We start from the raw sequence: 22,537 nt of genomic DNA, 5'->3' as shown, positions 1-22,537 counted from the left end.
TCCCAGGTTATGAAAATCAGTCTTCTCCTCTAGTTTGTTGGCACTGCCTGCAGAGTGTTTGAGTACTTGGACGGCCTTGCCATCTCATTGTGAGGTATGCATAATCAGGGTGGCTTCTGACAGGGCAGCATTTTTTGCACAGGGTTATGACCTGCTTTTATTATTGCAACCACTGCTCCCAGTGCACGAGTACCTCTCATCTGTCCTCACAGTTCCTGTGGCCAATGTTTAATTGGCATCAGCATACTCCACTCTCCAACCCGATCCGTCCACCTCTTACCATACAGCTGGCTCTGACAATCTCTCCAGGTGTAGTCTGTTACTGAGAAGGAGTTGAGGATCAGTCCCTGGCCTCCTTTGGGTGCTGTGTTGTTGCCTCCTCTTGTTTATCACCCCTGCATCTCCTTGCAGTACCTGGCAGGTTCACCTCCACTGAGCCAGGGGGTGATGGGGGCGGCAGGGCTCCCCATCTCTACAGCAATTACTATGTGTCTAGTAGTTTAAATTCTTGGGGCCAAAGCATGGACTCTCTATCTGAGACCCTAATTTCAGTGGTGGTGCCTACTGGACAGTTTCCGTGGACCTGCTCTCACTGGACGATGCAAGTCTTGCTCAATCTCAACTCCACCATGGGGGGGTTCCAATCATCCCACATTTTCCAGACCCTGAAATTTCAAAGAGCTAAGTTCCATAGCGGCCCGTCACTCATTTGTGGCTTTGAAATTGTTTCCTCCGGGGCCCTCAAGGGCTTACCGCATTACAACACTGTCAGGGAGCATTCACTCGTGTGGGGCTCTGGTCCCAATGTGTATTGTATTGTTGTTGGTGGCCGACTCTCTGCCCTCGCTCTCTGCCTTCCGCTTGGGTCCCGGTCTAAGCTCCGCACAGCCTGTCCACAGGCCACGCCCGGCTCCCCATGTTTTGGTGCCATATTTCCTCCCGGGGCCGCAGTGTTGCAGGCCTGTCCATCTTCAATCACCAAACAGCTGCGTCTCATCGTCAGGGATCAGATGCCATCTTCCCCATGCTTGGACGGCCAATTTGGACCAATTGAATTGGTGGTAACTACTCACATTGCCCAAATGGTGCAGGAGCTTAGTGGGTATGCCACTGCCTCTATGCCTCACCAGCCCTGCCCTCCCAAGATCAGCATTTCTGATGTGGGGCTTTCAGTGATGGATGGTTGGCACTAAACTGACATGAGGCAGGCTAATCTGTCCTCCCTTGCAAGTGGCCACAGTGATAACAGATGCATCAAATAGTAACTGAAGCATCATCTCTCAAAAGGGAGGTTGCTTGGACAAAGTGGAAGTCCAGGGTCTATGATCCCCGTTGGAACAATGTCACCACAGAAATCTTTTGGACTGGTGTTCCATATGGTTGGCCTTCAAGCAGTTTGTACCATTAATCAGTGACATTTCGATCCAGGTGTTCAGCAACAATGTGACTGCTATGTGCTACTGCAACAAGCAGGGTGGCTTGGGCTCACATGCCTTTAGTTTTTTGAGGTTTTTTCACACAGTGAGTACCTCTGAGGAGATACATTCAACAGGGGCCATCATGTAGACTATTTACACCATTGATACCCAGAAACTGTTAAAGAGTTTTTTGCCATAAGGGGCAGGCACTGGGTGGACTTTTTTTGCCCCTTTGCAAAATGGTCAAAGCCTTTGCTTTGCGTTTTTCAGTTCTACCCTCAAAGGTCTCTTAGGTATGCCTACAAAAGGATGAAGTACCTCCAAATGTGAAAGCAGTTTGGGTGGGACTTTGGCTTTGTATATTCATTTTCTGCACATTCTGAACATGTTCCTAGAATTATGGCATTCTTTCCATGTTCTGGAAGGTACGAAATATTAATGACCTGTATGTGTTACTGCCACTGCCACTGCCTCTTCTTCTATTCTTTTCTATTCTGTTCTATTGAAAGTGAGGCAATACCATTCACATGTGATTCTAGTGGCCTCAAATGGTATTATATTCTGAAACTCTGATCCTGGACCTCAGCCATCCACTTTGACTTCCTCTTTAGTGGGGTCTGTTCTTAGTGGGGCAGCATGTTTCACCGGGACCTCCACATCCTATGCCTTGATGCAGAAGATCAGCTGGAGCTAGCTGAAAGGCTTCTAACTTTCAGCAGAAGTAGTTTATGTCACTCGGACCACTTGCCACCCTTCGATCATACACTATTTATACTCCTTCCATATTCCTCTGTGGGTGAGCAGAGAATACTGACCCCTTACAGGCAAACATGTCTGAAGTTCTATTGCTTGATATGTCCTTTGACCTGACCAACCATGTTATGTTGTGGGCATCATTTAAGTTAGCTTTTGGCCACTTTTAGCCTTTTTTATATTCTGTATGATCAGCCCCCTTTGTTCAAGTCATCTTTTGTTGTAACTTTATTTAGAACTTTCTCACATGTATCCCCCTCTCCTTTTATCATGCTACAGTGGGAATGAAATCTCATATTGACCTTTCTGATTTGTGAACCATTTAAAGCCCTGCACAGTTACACTGCTCTACCTGTTACTGCGAAAACTGTGTTCCTCCTTGCAATCCCTTTTTTGGATTACTTTAGCAGAATTCAGGTGTTGTTGGCTTAACTTCTGTATACAACCTTAGTCCCTAAACACACTGGTTCATTGAATATATGCATGCTTTCTTCCAAAAGTGGTATCAATATTTTATGTAGGTCAGTCAATTATTCTTCTTGCATTTCACTCTTCTCAGATCCTTTTAAGGAAGAAGATCAATTGCACTGGATGAACCCAAAGAGTTCCCCAAGGCCTTCTACTGATAGGACTAAGAAGTAGTCAAGTTGAGTCATGAATAACTTTAGTCGGTTCAGAAATGGACCATACAAGTATTAAATACATTAAAAATGAATAACATGTATGCAATGATATGTCATTTTATAAAAAGTTTAAAATTCAAGTTTCTAAAAAAGAAAACACCCATTTCAATTACATTTCATACCATTTCCATATTAAAAATGCAATTCTAATAAAATGTGTTACTGCAGTACCAATAACTGCAGTGGACAAGGAGCGTAAGAGATTAAAGCCCTCCTGGTAATTACGGGTCGGGTTTCTCTTAAAAGTAGAATAAGGAACCGTGCCCATGTCTCTTTGTAAAATGTGCAGAATAGAGTATGGTACAGGGAGCTTTGCAGTGCTGAACTATCACAAGGGCAAGGGGTGAGGTTATTGCACCATCAAGCCTGTTTGGAAAAGGCCACTAAAAAAGTGCACTGAGGAAAGCCAAAGCCTAGTCAATAAAACTGCGAAGTGCGCATTCGTGGTGAAGGACAAGTAAAATTGCTGTTGCAAAAGAGGCTGATCTAACTGAGGTTGCAGCCCTGATTGCCACCGGCGATAATCAAGCTCCGCAAAAAATGCATCTTTTATAATCAGTTTCATGTTTATATCGATGCTGGCAGGATTATAATAATAATGCCCTAGGCCTGTTTCATTGAATTTTCCTTTCACATAATGAAGCCATGGGGTAGCCTCAGCATTATCCAGCATCATGCAATCCTTGATAATTTCCCTTGTGAAGCCCAGAGAATCAGTGGGGCAATATTAATCCGATCTGCAATAAAATCCACCCCTACCTCAGAGTGACAGAATGCTGTAGAGGCGCTTTTTGGGATCATCAACAATCTTTTAAAAAACTTGTTTTCTAGTGGTTGCAGTTGTCTACTTTTATGATCTCCCCATACTCCTGCCCTGTAGGTAGCATTGGAAAAGCATTTTGATACATATAAAGTAATCAATTCTGCTAATGGCTTGTGGCCTAACTTGCATGCAAAGTAAAAAAGGCCTTCCACAGCACGACTAGTGTTCAGCACCCTAAGAAGTACTATGTTGATGATCATCTGTTTGTTGATTTTGCCATTGTGAAAAAGGAAAAGGTAGTCCTAAACCAGTCTCCCTCTGCAGACTTCTCCACTATTGAGAGCTCTGCTCAGCAGGAATAGGACCCCAAGGGAAGAGACCAGCTCTGATACAGAGTGCAAACCAGAGGGACATGGATGTTGTATGAGTCTTTACACTATCTATGTTTAGCATGATAAATGTTGAGAATATGTGTTGTGCTTGACTGTTTCAGCCCTTGAATCAGTTTTGAATAGCCTATGTGTAGGTGGCTCATCATACATGCCAGAGAACAAAAGTGTGAACTTGTAAACAAGTTTGAAATTGCAGCTCTAATCTAAAGAATTCATTATATCTTTTCAAAAGCACAATACTCAATGCTGGATAGGAGATACATTGTCCTTTTGAAATGTAGGGGTGATCTTAACTACCTTCCTGTTCCTTTCTTTCTCAGATGTGTTAACCTCCAACAGTTTGGGGAATAACTGAGTGAGGAAGCCTCTCTATCTTTTATTTTAGGTCTCCCTGACAGGGAGCTTGCAGCCCACACAGCATTTATATTCACTCCATAGGTTTGTCCAATATGGAAGGAATACTCACAAGTTAGGAACATTCTGAAATTGGTCCGAATGATGGACTAGTGGAGTGCAAAATCTCTGTCTACAGACTTAGTATACATATGAAGCAAAACTCCAGGTTATTTAGTCAATATTTCCCATTACCCAGTATCAGGAGACATCACCAAAGAAAACCAACAAAAGCAACTGAGGAAAAGCGTTTGGCTACTGATGGCCAACTCTCATTGTCGAGTTTGGCAACAGGAACTTGGATGTTCTGCATCCTGATAGGACAGCTGCCTTGAACCTTGCTTGAGGAAAGGTGCCCGCCGACTGCTGTGTCAATGGACACGCATTTTGATTTATATAAAGTAATCAATTCTGCTACTGGCTTGTGGCCTAACTTGCATGCGAAGCGAAAAAGCCCTCCCACAGCACAACTAGTGTTCAGCACCCTAAAAAGTACTATGTTGATGATTATCTGTTTGACTGACTGCTGTGGAAGAAATGCTTCCTCAAAACACAGGACTATGAGACACCACTAAAGTTGGAACATTGTAGCAAAGAGAAGGATCTGCAATGCCAATCTGTGTGGTGAGACTTGGTGACACTGGTTCTCCTTCAGTGTTTCACATGGCAATACAGCTTGCTCATTGTATCTATGAAAATGCTTTTTTTTTCTCTGTGAGATTGTTGAGGCAGCATGGAGCGAGCTGAGGTTCCGTGACGATTGTAAGTGGTGTTTTCAACTCGCACGAATATGGTCGAGTCTGGTATCTACGAACCGCAAATGACGAGTTTAGTGGGTGTGCGCAGTTTTGCTGTGCTGACCTAAACCGTTCGTTTGTTACGTGGGTTTTTCATCTGTACCAACAGGTTCCATCTTAGATACGGCATCCATTTTGTCTCTTGCCCTCAAGTAGCCAGCGAACGGACGCTGTCCGCTTCGCGACCCTGGGATTCCTAAAACTCTTGCGGAAGACACACGTCTCCTTTGAAAGTGTCTTTATGATGAGGGGGATGATACTGTAAGGCAGATGGCCCCGCTCGAGGCTCATCTTGCCGTGCCGGTCTATTGTTTCAGCCGTGCATCTCATTAGGCACGTCTCTTTGATGCCTGTAGCTCGTGTTTCCCGATACCACCCCTTTTACACCCTTTTCGATCTCCCCACTGTTTCCATCTTCCTCTGCACCTGTCCTTGTTCCTTTTTCGATCTGTTTTACTGCCGATTGGAATGTACTAATGGTGGGAAGATGGGTTTTTTACAGTTGGAACCACCAAATGTTTCCGCACTTATGCCCCGGATCTTGAATGTATCAAAGTGACCAAAGTGACCCCTCTCGGGGATAATTATGGGAACCGAGTTATAAACCTTTGTGTACCATGTAACCCTATGGGAGAAATTTGTATAAAAGGAGCGATCCACAGTAGCAATTTGAAGCAGTCTCCTCGAACCTACACTCGTTGTACTTCCTGTGACTTCTGTGTTCCCTGCAGTAAATAAACCTCACTCTTTGACGCCGAAGGAAGTGTCCCGTGTCTCTGTCATTTGTACGCCGGAGCAGGTTACCCACGAAGGTTTCATGTGTTGTCCCCTGGCACCGCTGGGTCTTAAATAACCCAGTCCTTCAGTTGGCGCCCAACGTGGGGCTGCATCAGTGGTACCGGTCCAAGCCCGACGATCGTGAGGAACTTCGTGTGAAATCTCCAAGGGAAGGTGCACTCCGCTTCATCGATCCTGTTGTCGAAATAAGTGGCCCGAAGACTTTTCCCGCGAAGATTCCCGCCTCCTGACGGCTGCGACAGACTGCTGCCCTGACTGTAGACCTGTTTTGGCGCCTGGCGTAGACCTTGGTATAGCGAGACGATTGACGGGCCTTCCTGGTGACGCCATCGATCTTTGAGTTAAGTGTTTGTGGGTCGCTCTCAGAGTCCTTGGTTGTGGTTGCTTAGTTGTTGCATGGTTCCATTGCATTTGTGGTTCTTGGTACTTTGTTGTGTTGTTTGACGTCTGCAGTCGCCAAAAACCGAGGGTTTTTGCTCTTTGCTGGGACTTGGTAAATCCCGTAACCCTTGAAGTTTGTGAAACTCGGCTAGTGTGCAAGATGCCTGGTCGTAGTACTTTGTTTAGTTGTTTCAGACGTTGTTGTACGGATTCCCGACTGGAGGACTCGTGTCCGATACCTCCGGTTGGAACTCCCACTTATGAGCTCTACAGTAAGCACGGGTTAGGTCCAATTACTTTTAATGAATATTGGATTCGTTACACTAAAAAAGATGGTGTCCTTAGTTGGCCACCCCATGGTAGTTTTGAGACTCCGATCTTAGATAATCTTGAGGCTAAATTGTTTGAGAAAAAGTCAAGGCCGGCCATGTTTGATGCCTTTCGGTTGTGGCGTAAAGAAGCCCGACAGAAAGAGATCAGACAGACTAAACGCAATCAGAGAGATGGTGTTGCTGCCATTGTAAAGAAAGCAGAGCAGTTTCAGCGTGATAAGGAGGAAAAGGAAAAGGAAGTGTTTGATAGGCTACAACGTATGTCCATAGATAAATGCTATCCTGTTTTGCCTACGGAGTCGGATAACAAGGAAGAATTAGTTGAGGATCCTTTAATGTCCTATCTTATGAAGTCGCCACCTCCGTATGTACAGGGTACCACGCCTCCTGTGGTTCCCCCTGTACCTGTTCCTCAACCTGCTCCTCAACCTGTTCCTCCACCAGTACCCATTCTTCTGACTGTTCCTGCTCCTTTGCCTACTGCTGTTCCTACTGCTCCTCCGCTTCCGCATGCTCCTGCTCCCGCTACTGCTCCTACTCTACTTACTCCAGTTGCTTCTTCTGTTTCTACTCCTTCTCTTGTTAATCCTTTATGCTATACTTCTCCATCTACTCGATGCCGTACTTCTCCTGTTGCGGCCAGCTTCTTTAATTCTCTTGGACCTGTTCTTGGGTCCGCTGGTTCGGACGGTCCTCAAAGACGTAGTCAGCTTCCCGGTAACAGGGAACGTGCTGCGCTATATAACATGGCGATGGGTTGGATGACGCACCCTCTTAGAAATCCACCACGTGCTGTACTTAATACGTTCTGTCAATTTAATGTACCGACACAGAGGTACGTGTTCGAAGAAATGTGTAAGGTTCTGCGCGATCAGATATCGGCCGATGCATCTGACGATGTATTGACCGCTTTGTCTGATCTACAGCTTCAGTTCTCGAGCGGAATGATAGTGGATACCAACGTTCAACGCGCTGTTGAACGGTTGTTATCTTTCCGCCCCTCTCCGATACCTCAAGCATTGTTTGTTGAGGATGTTGAGAGACAGTTAGATATGTCTGGTCAGTTTCCCATGCGTGAAGTTCCACCAGTGTGGATGCCAGGTGATGCTGCCCAAGTTCCGCCGATTCTGCCACATTTTCAGAGAGTATGGATACATCTCCCATGGAAACGCTCTGAAGTTTTACAGATGAAGCAATCTTTGCCCGATCCTCGCAAAAATCCTGCAGGATATTATAAGGAATTATCGCAGCTCGTAGACGCTACGATAATGAATCTTGCCGATATCGATATGCTGTTTGGCAACGTCGTACCGCAACCGGTATGGGCTAAGATTCGTCAGGAAGATCATGCCAACGAATTAGGTGGTGATTGGGCTGCCCTTACTGCGGCAGATACACAACAAATTGGTGGAGCTAAGCCCGAACAGCTTATTACGGCTTTGCCTCAGAGAATCATTACCATGATGAAAACACTTATGCCAGCTATGAGGGTAAACTGGGACAAATTGTCAGCTTGTAAACAGAAGAAGGACGAGAGTGTCTCTGATTTCTTTACGAGATTTGAGGAGGCATTCATCGACCATAGTGGTCAGGATATGGGCACTGAGGGTGGTCAGCGGTTGTTTGTGGATAAATTTGTTTCTAATTTATTGCCCGACTTGAGCAATAAATTAAGAAATTCTGAGAGTGCGTGGGCTGTCTCTACATCCGCTCAAATATTGGCTACGGCACAGTATTACGAAAACAGAGAAAAAGAAGAGAACGACCGCGCTGATAAAAAGACGAAGGAACTTAAAACGAAAGTGTTGTTGCAGCAGGCCTATCCTCCGCGTTCGAATCAGAATGCTTCTCAGCAAAATAGATCGCAGTCGCAATCGATTAGGTTGCAATCTCGAAATGACTCCTCTTCCCAAAGATCTTCGTTAGGGTACAATCAGTGTGCCTATTGTAGACAGGAGGGTCATTTAAAATTCAACTGTCCTGTTTTGAATGACCGTAATAATGGTAACGCATCTAGAGGAGGTCGTGGTGGTTCTCAGCAGACATCACGCGGTAGGGGTCGTGGTGTTCAAAATGATCGATCAGATAACTCATCGAATTCCAATAACTGTTTTGATCAGCGTGGATTATCGCAAGGACGATCTGCGCAGTACAATGTAGACGATTATTACGTCGATCAGGGAACTGACGACAGTAATTACTAGGACAGCCATAGACAAGGAGAGGGAGTGGTATCAGTTCCGGTTGATCAGAGAGGGCCTTACGTCGCAGTTGCTACTTCGGGTGTCGTTGAGCCTTTTCTGTTGGACACTGGTGCAGCGAAAAGTTCCATAATGCATTCGAAACTCCCTGGCGCACCTTTGTCTGGCTTAACAAATGTTTCCGTTGGATTCTCTGGCGCCCCCGTTAGCAATCCAGTTTCGCGCCCTTTGCCCCTTACAATTGGGCCTCGTGAGCTTCAAGCTCCGTTGATTTTAACTACTGGTTGTGGTGAAAATCTTTTGGGCCTGGATTTGCTAAAACGTTTGTATGCAACTTTGTATTGTTCTCCTGCGGGTGTAAAGCTTACGTTAGGTGAGAGGGTTGTCTCTCCTATGTATTTGTCTCTCGATAAGCTTCCACCGGAATTGAGTTCTCTTCCTGCATCTTTGTGGGCAACGGGTCCCAATGATGTGGGCCTACTTGACATCTCCCCTTATGTTGTTCAGCTGAAATCTGATGCACGATTGCCACGTATTCCCTAGTATCGAATCTCTCTTGATGGTGAACGAGCACTGTTAGCGATCATCTATGATGTGATCGAGAAAGATGTTATTGAAGAAACTCGGGGAAACGTGTGCAACAGCCCTGTACTGCCCATTCTAAAACGTACTGATCCTTCGAAACCGCCTGTTTATCGTTTTGTTATTGATTTACGGGAGGTGAATAAAATTGTGATTCCTCAGTTTCCTGTTGTGCCTGACATCACGGCGCTACTGACTCTGATTCCAGCTTCTGCATCTTGGTTTTCAGTGATCGATTCGAAGAATGCTTTCTTTAGCATTCCGATTGCCGAAGAAAGCAGAGACCTTTTTGGTTTCTCTCTTGGTGGTCGCAGCTTCCGGTTTAAACGTGCTCCTCAGGGCTACTGTGAGAGTCCATCGATTTACAGTCAAGCCTTGAAGGGTCAACTGGATGCGTTTACGTTGCCGGCTGGTGCGGCCTTAATCCAATATGTCGATGACTTATTGGTGGCTGCAGATACTCAGGACATTTGCAAAATTGCTATGGTGTCGTTGCTGCAACATCTCTGTGACTTACATCACAAGGTGTCACCTTCTAAACTCCAATATTGTTGTCAAGAAGTAACCTATCTAGGTCACTTATTGTCAAAGGAAGGAAGGCGGTTGACCCCAGAGAGAATTGCAGCAATTGCGCGAATGACTGTGCCAACAACCCAAAGAGATGTGCGTGCCTTTCTAGGTATCACGTCGTATTGCAGGCACTGGATTCCAAATTTTTCATTGCTAGCGAAACCATTGGTGGCTCTTACGTGTTAGGATGTTTCGACTCCTTTGCCATGGACGGAAGAATGTCAGAAGAGTTTTTCTGAATTGCGTGACTCATTGTGTTCGGCTCCTGTGTTAGGTACCCCTGACTACAGTAAGCCGTTTACATTATATGTTCACGAGAGGGAAGGGTGTGCTTTGAGTGTCTTAACGCAACCTTTTGGTGGTAAGCAACGTCCATGTGCATATTTTTCCTCGACCTTGGACCCGGTAGCTAGAGCATTGCCAAGTTGCTTGAGAGCAACAGCGGCAGCCGCGGTCTCCATCCGACAATCAGCAGTATTGGTCATGGATAATATGCTTACGGTGATGGTTCCGCATGCAGTTGACACTCTTTTGAATCGTACGAAAACTCAGCACTTGACGAGTGCGAGGTTGTCTGGGTACGAATTGACGCTGTTGGCAAGTCATATTCAGATAAAACGTTGCAATGTCCTGAACCCGGCGACTTTGTTGCCAATTAGCACGGAGTCAGATGAAATAGCAGAACATGACTGTTATTTGAGGACTGAAGAGGAAACAAAAGGTCGAGTGGACCTTAAAAACACTCCTTTGGAAAATCCAGATGGAACTTTGTATGTGGATGGTTCGTGTTTTAAATTGCCGAATGGTGATGTGACTACTGCGTATGCCGTTGTAACTTTGAATACTGTTGTGGAAGCTGCGAGATTGAATCAGAACTCTGCCCAGGCTGCAGAACTGATTGCTCTCACTAGAGCATGTGTGTTAGCGAAAGGGAAACATGTGAATGTGTTTACCGACAGCCAATATGCATTTGGCGTCGCCCATAGCTTTGGACGGTTGTGGAGAGAGAGAGGTTTTATGACGTCGCATGGTACGAAGATTCAGCATGGACAGCTTGTGAATGATCTTTTGGATGCACTTACATTGCCTAAGCAGGTAGCGATTGTTAAATGTAGTGCACATCGTAAGGTGACGGATGATGTTGGTCGTGGTAATGCATTTGCGGATGAGACTGCTAAGGAGACTGCCCGGAACCTTAGCACTAGAATGTATGTGACGAGTTCGGTTAGGTGGCCTACAGAGACTAGTATGTGTGAGGACACTATCAAGAGTGTGAAAGCGATTCAAGATGAGGCCACCGAGACTGAAAAGACGAAGTGGCAAGAAAGTACGGGAAAGTTGGATGCGAATGGTTGTTGGGTTGATTTGTCTGAACATAAGAGATGGATGTTGCCGGATGCGTATGTGCTCGCTGTTGTGACAATGGCACATGGGTTAGCACATATTAGCGTGATAGGTATTTGTAAGTTGCTGTCCCATGTGTGGAAGAATGATGGTATCACGAAATGTGCTGAACGGTTGGTTAAGAATTGTATGGTATGTATGTTGTACAATCCTGGTAAGGGAACCCCAACACCCCCTGGCCATTTTGCTCCCCCTTCATGTCCTTTTGAGGTGATTCAATTAGACTTCATCCATATGGAGCGATGCAACAACCTGAAATATGTTTTAGTTGTGGTTTGCGCGTTCTCCCGATGGATTGATGCCTACCCTCTCAAAGACAATACTGCCCTGTCGACTGCGAAAATCCTACTGAAGGAATACTTTCCTCGGTATGGAATGCCTCGGATTGTATGGTCTGATAACGGAAGTGAGTTTGTGGGGAGTGTGATGAAGAGTGTGTGTAAGGGCCTTGGAATTAATCAAAAATTCCACAGCGCCAATCATCCCCAGTCAGCAGGTTTGGTTGAGGGGTACAATGGCACCCTTAAGCTCAAACTGGCTAAGATTCAGGCTACGACTGGTCTCTCGTGGCCTGACGCTTTGCCCCTTGCCTTGTTGTCAACAAGGACGACAGTACACTCCCAAGTAGGGCTTAGTCCCTATGAAATAGTGTTCGGTCGTCCTGCGAATATTTGGGGGGTCCCTAGACCGGGTGTGTTCTCTAGTCTTGAGTATCCAATGTTGATTGATTATCTTTATGATCTGACTGCTAAACTAAGGTTAATTCACCAACAGGTTTACGAAGCATTACCGACGCAGACGGAGGGTCCAGGCCACCAGCTCCAGCCCGGAGATTGGGTGGTAACACGTAACTTTGCCCGTAAGAAGAATTTGGAACCCCGTTTCACTGGACCCTACCAGGTCCTCCTTGCCACGAGGACTGCCGTCCGTTTAGAAGGCCGGAAAAATTGGGTGCATGCCACCCATACGAAGAAAGTTCCTATACCGTTACCGGCAGACTCGTGGGTGAGGAGGGACATTGCTTCAGCTGAATCCGAAGGATTGCCGGCTTTTGTACCTTTTAGCGACGCACAACCTGTCGGAGAATCCTCAGTGCAGCAGAAAGACATTGTTGAACATTTGCCACCAAAAGACTCAAGACCGGAACATTCGACTGATCAGCAGGACTCTGTTCCCTCATCGCACAACATTTATCCTGAGCTAGTACGAAAATTCACTTTGCAGCCAATGGACAAATCACAAATCACTGTTTGTTTTCTTCTCTTCTTTCTTTTATTTCATGCGTTGATTGTTCATAAAACCTCCTAGCCGGCTAGGGGTTCCTGGGAACTCCTAGGGATTGACTACTACTACACAGAACGAAGTGCGTCAAGAAACGTTGCGGACGGTCACTGGGGATGGCGTTTTCAAAGCTGATGGACTTGGACGAAGCTCAGGCGCAAAGATTCAAACTGCAACAACTTATTCGTACCAAATGTTTTATGTTTCAAATGTTCGTATTGCTTTTGACTGTTTCTGCACTATTGGTGGGTGGGGTGTATTACATGATGTCGTACTTCTTACCTTCTGCCATACCTACTCCTACTTCTGACCCTAAACTTATCTCCACTGCATCCCCTCATTCTTTCCATATCCTACCCGAACACGAGCAGGCTAGACGTGCAGAATTCCGAAATAATTCCTTTATTCAGCTCCTCCATCAGCACCAGTTAGTGGTTAACACTACTAATTGTTGGGTGTGTGGGCTAATGCCACATACCACGCATAAGGGAATTACATATCTGGTCTTACCGTATAGTTCCCAGGGTTCAGCTCGAGCATTCCAAACAATGTTTCGAAGCGCACTAGATTCTTACCCCAGTCGAGAGCCACGTTCTCCCTACTTTGGCCCTGGCTCGTATCATAAGCCTTTGTCAATAGCGATAGAAGATTTAGATAGAGATATCTATGAGCCGTCACTCATCCCAGAGGAAGAGGTACAAGCCTATAGGGTCCTGAGTAAGGTTGAGTATAGTGCGCTCACGAGTGAAAAACAGCTTAAAAGCTCGCCTCCGATATGGGTCGTACCCCACATTGGTCATTTTTGTCTAATGGGTCGTGGCCGAAGATCGAAAGCTCGACTTGGAGAGAGTGCTTGCACCGAGAATTACATTCTGCCGATGGTCTCGTCCCCTGTGTTTCTGGCTGCCAAGGGTACATACTTTGTCTGCCATGATCGTGCGTATGCATGGTTGCCCTCCGACTTTGTGGGCTCATGTTTTATCGCAAATCTGTTGCCTCCGACGTTCACTGTAGATGCAGACTATCACAAAACTAGAGTTGTGAGAGGTGTAATTAGCGAAGAGGACACTGCCGGTCAAGAGGCAGGAGACTTTTTCAAGGGTTTCCTCCCGTTTTGGGGGCCTATGGTTAATAGTAGGAACCTGAGACAGTTGACTCGAGTGGTGGAATCGACAGCTAATATTACTGCCAGTGCCCTTGGTAATATCACCACAGAACTTCAGGCGGAAAGGCTTATGACGTTACAAAACCGTATGGTTTTAGACGTGATCTTAGCAGATCGAGGTGGGGAATGTAAGGTGATCCATTCGAGCTGCTGTATTTTCATTCCAGATAACGCTCCGACCATCTATCAAGCCATCTCAAAGCTGCACAAAATCTCTGAATCCATACACGTGGATGTTGGGGCCTGATGTCGACTTGGGATTGGAAGATTCTGATGATCATCGGAGTTGTTGTAGTGTTCCTGTTCACGTGTTGCCTTTGTGTGCAGTGTGGTCCTGCCTTATGTGACGACGTGTATAAGACAGCCGCCTGTTACCAAGGGGACTCGGTTGGACAGAGCTATGTTACAGCAACATCTAGATGGTCTGATGAATATCGAGTATGATTCCGACTAGTGCTTGCCTACATGAGGGCAAAAGGAGCGTCTGAGGTTCCGTGACGATTGTAAGTGGTCTTTTCAACTCGCACGAATATGGTCGAGTCTGGTATCTACGAACCGCAAATGACGAGTTTAGTGGGTGTGCGCAGTTTTGCTGTGCTGACCTAAACCGTTCGTTTGTTACGTGGGTTTTTCATCTGTACCCACAGGTTCCATCTTAGATACGGCATCCATTTTGTCTCTTGCCCTCAAGTAGCCAGCGAACGGACGCTGTCCGCTACGCGACCCTGGGATTCCCAAAACTCTTGCGGAAGACACACGTCTCCTTTGAAAGTGTCTTTATGATGAGGGGGATGATACTGTAAGGCAGATGGCCCCGCTCGAGGCTCATCTTGCCGTGCCGGTCTATTGTTTCAGCCGTGCATCTCATTAGGCACGTCTCTTTGATGCCTGTAGCTCGTGTTTCCCGATACCACCCCTTTTACACCCTTTTCGATCTCCCCACTGTTTCCATCTTCCTCTGCACCTGTCCTTGTTCCTTTTTCGATCTGTTTTACTGCCGATTGGAATGTACTAATGGTGGGAAGATGGGTTTTTTACAGTTGGAACCACCAAATGTTTCCGCACTTATGCCCCGGATCTTGAATGTATCAAAGGGACCAAAGTGACCCCTCTCGGGGATAATTATGGGAACCGAGTTATAAACTTGTGTGTACCATGTAACCCTATGGGAGAAATTTGTATAAAAGGAGCGATCCACAGTAGCAATTTGAAGCAGTCTCCTCGAACCTACACTCGTTGTACTTCCTGTGACTTCTGTGTTCCCTGCAGTAAATAAACCTCGAATCTTTGACGCCGAAGGAAGTGTCCCGTGTCTCTGTCATTTGTACGCCGGAGCAGGTTACCCACGAAGGTTTCAGGTGTTGTCCCCTGGCACCGCTGGGTCTTAAATAACCCAGTCCTTCAGAGCGGTCCAACGAGATCACATAATCAACACTGATGATATAGTTACAGTGGCTACATGGTGATGCATGGTGGCTGGCAACAAATAATAAACTAAAAGAATAAATAAAATAAAAACTAAACAAGCAGGTGCACTTTTATTTTGCGTGAGGGAAACAACTGAGAAATTAGCAGTCCTGACATCAAACCCCAAATCCACAAAAATGACTCACAATCACCTCATGCTTGCACATACCAACTGTAATGTAATGCTGGATTCAAATGTGGAGTCTTGGATTTGGATTTGGAAGTTCTTCACTACAGCAGGCTCCACTAATGTTGGTTTACATTTGTCTGTAGGTAGAGAGTAGCAGATCACTAATTGCTACACACACCATGCTTGGAAAGGGCTGACTTGAATTATGCCCTGTACTAACCAGCCTTTGTTCTTCAGGGTGTATGAATCTGATGCTGACCTACTGTTCCCTCAAGATGATTGTCCTTGGTTAAAACTCAAATTGTCCCCTGAAACTAAAGTCTCACACACAAGTTACTTCTCTCAGTGTGACATAACAGGTTTCTTGTTTCATGATTTAAAGAGTGCTTTTGATTGAAAGCGAACCTAATCTTTATAGCTTTAGAAAACTCCTGCTTTCATTGGGAAATATTATTTACAAACAGTGCACTATATTCTGTATTCAAACATTAAAGCAGTTTATCATCGGATTGTATATGATGCCGAAAGTTCTGTCTCAAACAGCTTAGGAGTCAGCACTCCATGACAATAGGTCACTTATTATTTCTCAAAGTATTCCTCTGATTTCTAAACACACCACTTGTAAATCTCCATGAATACCACAGGGTCATATGGAAATTCTGAGAAGAACAAAATACTCTGCTTAGCCTTCTCATTTAGAATCCTCTGAATATGAATTGTTGTAACCCTCTCTTAATGTGCCTTTGCCCCCTGAAAGATGTGTTTTACACACTTCACCAAGGGGTTCAAACTTGGGTCCCCCTACTTATTAAGCCTTTGTTGACATACTGTCTGTCCTTAGGAGTACAGAATTGTTGTCTATTGTTCTTGAAAAATGTTTGAGAGCTTGATACATCACTTCCATTTGAGTTCAGTTAGAATATAGTCTCTGCTCCATAGGACTCTTTTTTGCCTGAGCAATATAGGATCCCCCCCTGGCTCCCCAATGATTTGATGATATGATTTGATATGATATACAGTTTATATTGCTCACAGCTACTTCAAGGAGTGTCCCGGCGCACTACAAGCTAAAAGTCAGAGAGGAAAAAAGCTAAGTCTGTTGAAAGAACCAGGTTTTCAGGTTTTTAAATAAAAGCCCTGGATACTTCCAGATGCAACCAATGGAAGCAGTCCAGCCCGAACTGCCAGGCCAGGTCCTCTCTGGACTGGAAACAAGCATCCTAGGACCGGTTTCAGGGATTCACTCCACATCAGAAGTATATCCAGTCAAAATCATCAAGACTAAATCAGACACACAGGCAACTAGAGTTACATTAAGTAATACACTAAGGGCCCGATGCACACAAGCTTCTTGCTTTTCTTAATGGGCTGAATCACAATTTGGGCCTGTTATGAAATACAAAACAGCCTTTTCTCTTTTTTTTTATAATGTTCTTTTTATTCATAACAAATTAAACATACATAGCACATTACAGACAATATCATGTACTATATTGCAATCGACAACTTTCCACTTCAAAGTCTTATCCCCATCGGGGTAGAAGGTAGCACAAGACGTCAGACAGGTAAGCTTTACTTAGCGTTTGATAGTGGTAGGTCTCTCGGTGGCTCACAGATGTCCCCCCTGTGAGTGTTACATTTCTGCCATATTTGCGACGATTTGTTAGGGCAGCCTCGGGAGAGTTATACAGTCTTTTCTGTGAACATACAATGGTCCATGTCATTCTCCCAAAGCCTTAGGGAAGGGTTTTCACTTAGAAAAACAGCCTTTTCTAATGTACCAAAGCTGATAGGAAATCTCAAAATGCGATTTCTACTTAATTTGTGATTCCCTGAACAGGAAATTGCAAAAAGGGATTCCGTATATACAATTTCTTAGCACATGTACAAATCATTTCTTACATAAGAAATGGGACCCTGTGTGTGCTTTTCATGTGCACCACTTTTTTTTGGGTGTTCATCAAGTGGTAGTTACTCTTGGCTTTGAAATTCTACTTTTGCGATTTCGAATTAAGAAATTGGAAATTTGCCAATTGAAAACCATTTCTACCTATGGGCATTTTGGGCCAGATGTACGAACATTTGATTTTGCGATCTCTAATTACGATTTTTTTGCGGCTTACAAGAGACTCTTAAAATGACATTTCTAGATCAAAGGTCCTCCCTTAGCTCAACTTTAAGGCTCATTTCTGGATCTAAACAGGATAACCACTGCACAACGGATTTGAAATCACTAAACTGGCTCCCTTTCAAGGCAAGAATTTGGTTAACAATTGCCTGCATGACACACAAAGCCGTACAATCCAAGACCTTGAGGTACATTGCACATAAATTGAAGCTATCTGGCGGGGCTAGAACCTCAAGAAGCTCTAAGTCCCTACAATTGAAACTGTTGAAATTTAAGAAAATCTACAATCGGACCTACTCTGGCAGTGCCTCGAGAATCTTCAATGCCCTCCTTCTGAAATTAGAGTTAACCCTTTGCCTGCATCTTTCAAATAACAAGTGAAAGTGCTATTGATGAACAAATGCCTGCTCGAGCTCTCAGGATCTCTACGCCCCAGTTGCTGAGATTTTGAATACTTCTTTAAGCGAAGGTATTCTGCCACCTGACTGGAAGACTGCTCAAGTGCTACCTATTAAGAAGAAAGAGCAGCTGCCTGCTGAAGTGCTCTCCAATTATCGCCCCATTTCTCTCCTCCCGTTGATGAGCAAAATGACGGAGTGCTATGTTAATACTCAATTAATGGTCTACCTCGACACCCACGCCATTCTTGATCCTTCTCAGTCAAATGCGCTAGTCTTCTACACTTCCTGAAACTCCTAAAAACTGAATTATTTAGGGCTTTATCCTAGTCTGTTTTTTTCTGCCTGACTTCCTCTCTATGATAGCGTGGAGATACCCCTACGGGGGTGATTCCTGCGCTTTACAAATTCCATACATACATACATACATACGCCCTGGCACCAATAAATCACATGAGTTGCACTTGTGATCTGCCGCCTGTCACTATGACCTGCACTGTTTATCCCTTTTGGACTAGAGGGTGTTCTTCACCCGCCTTAGTACTACTACTTCCTGTATTGTTATTGTGACTGCTATTATAGCTTACTTACATTTGCTGTATATGTTTCTCTCACCCTGGTGTCTACTGTAACATCCCCGATACCCACTTGGGTAATGTTCGCTCTAAGTAAAAGTCTAAATAGATAAATATTTACTAATGTGTTTCAGACACATTAGCAATTCTCAATGGGGTTGCAATTGCCTTGCGACCCATTGGCAATAACACATGGATGGTGGTCTGCTGGGGACTGCAGACCACCATGTCTGAGTTTACTTTTCAATAAAGCAACTTTAAAAAAAAATGCAGCCCCATTTTTTAAGGGTAGCCAGTGATCCGTGGGTCCCTGCCTGCCGAATCTCTGTTTGCGAGAGCTATCATGGTTGCAAATCTGTCCCTTAGGCCCATTGGAACAAATGGTTTAACATTTCCTCAATAGCGATATCCTATTGCAATTCCTACCAATTCGATATGAAGGGAGACAAATACACTATTCCATAAAACCAGTGTATTGTGCATGAATCCCATTGTATTATACAAAGACAGGTATTTACCGTGCATACACCAATGCATTAAGCTAGTAAATTAGTAATAGAAACTAATATGTTGTGTTTAAAAACTGTATTCTTTAAACCTAATGCCTTATGATGCAATTCAATACCCTTGAGTTGTGTACCAGTAGCATAACTTTAACCTTCATACTGATGAATGAAACCAGTGTTCCTGTATATCAGCCAGTATAGTGCATACAAAGCAATACAACATATGTTAACCAATGCAGTGCACATAAAGGCACATTTAGCATTCTTCATATATAAGCTGTCTATTTGATATGTGAACCACTACAAATTCCACTACAAATTATATAAACCAATATGTCTCTAATTAGGTAATTCAATTTTGGCTATCTGGCACCTCATGCAAGTCATTGTAGTATCTCCTCACCAACAGGAAAAAGGGTTAATGTTGTTTGCAAAATCTAGTACAAACATGTGATACAACTGTGTAAAATGTATTTATGAAACAACTCTATTTTTGCAGACAAACTTTAAAATGGTATCAGACTTTGAAGTTGAACCTGGAAAGGCTGTCCGTCAAATTGCCAAAGCCAAGAAAGCCACTATAGATGTGCCCTACACGGCTAAAGTCTGCACAGTCTTTGGGCATGAAACAGTCGTCTCGGGCATTTGGAAAGGAGTCTCATTCTATGACCTGAGAGTCAAACAAGTTGATGAATAAAGAATATATCACCTTCACTGGATGCACACAGGTCACTATATGTGAGCACAGTAAAACATGAAATATTACTGTAATGCCAAGCAGATTTGTTGCAAAATACAAATGTATCTTAGTGACTAGAATATGTATTAAAGATCTTTACAAAGAACATTTTGTCTTATCTTTTTTATAATATTTTTAAACTTGTATACAAATGTGTCAGGTTAGAAGAGCAGAGAGAGAAGGAGAACAAATAAATACACAGAGGAAAGTGACACGGGATAGACAAATAAAAAGCTTGGGTAGGATAACACTGCTGAAAATGGATAGATGTTTATGAGTCTGGTGCAATCGTGATCTACCAGTAGCTCCTAGACACCTTCCGAGTAGCTCACAGCCTTGAGATCATTTTTAAATAAGCACATAGTTATATTTTCCTTTTAAAGTTAAGAGAAAGCTGTGTTTATTTTACAATATTATCAACAGGCTGCAGATAGCTGGGCCTGATAATAGGCAGTGCTCAGTCAGATTTCAGATGGGTCTCAGAGGTGAACAACTGAAGCACTGACGTTTTTAACTCTTAAGTAAAGGTCCTTGTCAATTCAATATTGGAGCTGTGAACAAAATAATATTTCTGAATGCTTTTAAAAGGAAGATAATTAAAATTATTAGTTACCTTAATGATCAAGTTAACTCTTTATTTTGATTTTCTCCCATTTAAAAGTGTTGCTTTTACAAACAGCAGGCTCCTTACTCCCACTGACCAGTAGACACTGTGTCATAAGTATAACTGAAGAAGACAGCCTTTTTTGAAAATGAGACAATTTTAAAGTGCAGAAAACTGTTCTATAGTATGAAAAGTTTGGCAGAACGTTTTTCTGCAGTGATGGTTGGTGGCATTTGATAGTGGTAGGGCGTAAAAGGGATGAGTGCCCTGTGAGCATAGAGAACAAACCTGACAGTCATAAGGGGGGTTCTCTCCCTGGGAACATTTTGAAAAAGATGTGGGAAAATGGTGTAATTACGAACAAATTTGAGTAAGTAAGAAGGTTTATAAAGCAATTGTGAAAGTGTAGACTTAAAATATTGAAACACATAAAAATGTTCCTTATTTTACTAAATTAAAATTGTTCTTGTTCATCATCTTATATATTACCTGTATATCTTGCAAGTTATACAGACAATGGCTTCTATCACTGTTTGTACAGTTCCCAATGAAGCTCTCCTTAACACACACAGTACAGGGCGGCAGATGTATAACAGATATGGCCAGTAAAACAGCAATTTCAAGTGACATTAAATGTATATCATCCGGCATATTTGATTATTTCTTTGGCTTAGGAAGACTAAACCACCAATGTACAGGATGGCAGTGAAGATGGGAGGAAATGAGGTACACAACCAATGTGGCAAGTCCGCCCGATAAAAACAAATAAATGGAGAACAAACTTTCAGTGAAAATCAAATCAAGCAAACAATTAGAATACTGCTCTAGGTCAGTGAGAAAAACTAAAGTAAACACTGACAGATTAACACTTGAGGATGCTACACCACTGTGCACTCCTTCTCAAACACAGTTCACCTTGCTTGCTGGATGTTGTGCCTTATGTCCTGGCTTTGGGGTGTCATGTGCCCGAATAAGCCAGCCACCACTGCTCAACTGCCAGTTTGAACCATTCCTCCAGGTAGAGGCTAGAGAGCTTTTGAACAAGGAATAATATTGTAAGCAACATTGATCTACCAGCCAGGCCTTGATCAAGAACCAACATCTTGCAGCATCCGCAGACACCTTAACAAAGGGGTCACCCCTTTATGCCATTTAATGATTTGCTGCAGTCCAACCATCATGAAAATCTCTTGTGTGAGAATCAGAGAGCAGGATGCAAAGGTCTTCTACTTTAGAGACAAAAGTAGAAGCATCCAGTGCTTTTACTAAGAAGGATTCCACCTTCTTAGGCATATCTTCTGGATATATTGTGATCTGACCTTCAGGGCTTTGAAATAAGGATCCCCTCGCATGATATCAGGAAAATTGGTTTCAAATCTTTGTCAGTGTGAGCATAATTAAACTGAAATTATTAGGTTTGAGCTAAAGCAAAGTACACATACACTAGTGGGAAGAAAACATATGAATGAGCAAGAAAATAAAGTAGGTGGGTATATTTACAACTCCCACAGTATCAGAGATGTGTAAGGGAAATTACTCGCCACTGATAGCAATTACTAAGGGACCTTAACAGTGGTGTCTCTGTTGTTATCTCCTGGCTGGGTAGGGTAGCTACAGTGTAAATGAATTTACATCTCAGTCGTCTGTATACATTTCAAGAACTACAGGTACCCATTCCAAAACATGATTTGTTACTTCAACAAAAGTCGTGGTTATTTTGTATTGGAGAGCATGAGATCCAGATTCTCATGAAAGGTGATGTAAGTACTGTGGGGGTCCATGGGGGATTGGTTGTTTCGGACTTGGTCTTCACATTATAGGACCGCGCTGTAAGGTAAGTTGTTGAGAGTTTCTTGGTAGCCTAAAAAAAAAACATTAGCCCCACTTTGAAAACGCCCTAATGGCCACTCAAATCACGATCTCCTTTGCTATCATGGAAATAGAAGCCAGCTGGGGCTTATGTGCCTGAGGTCATAGGTTGATTAATAGTCATCTTGAATGATGTGTCAAAACAAACCTGGATTACAACATTTCTATCTCTTTTCACCCTCACATGCAGTAACCCTGACTTTGCAAG

General features: G+C 43.8%; 1 protein-coding gene across 1 annotated transcript in view; it reads left to right on the top strand.

The window, feature by feature from the left end:
* Positions 1–19,962, top strand: part of LOC147725948 (uncharacterized) — a 90,367-nt gene extending 70,405 nt beyond the window's left edge. The window contains exon 4 of the mRNA XM_086960074.1: positions 19,617–19,962. Coding sequence (XP_086816200.1) covers positions 19,617–19,814 — 198 coding nt within the window. The 3' untranslated portion in view covers positions 19,815–19,962. The remainder of the gene's footprint in view (positions 1–19,616) is intronic.
* Positions 19,963–22,537: the final 2,575 nt, after the last annotated feature.

This window comes from Lissotriton vulgaris, chromosome 3_1 (assembly GCF_964263255.1).
Source record: "Lissotriton vulgaris chromosome 3_1, aLisVul1.2, whole genome shotgun sequence".
NCBI classification, from domain to species: Eukaryota; Metazoa; Chordata; class Amphibia; order Caudata; family Salamandridae; genus Lissotriton; species Lissotriton vulgaris.
This window is presented reverse-complemented; position numbering and strand designations above follow the sequence as displayed.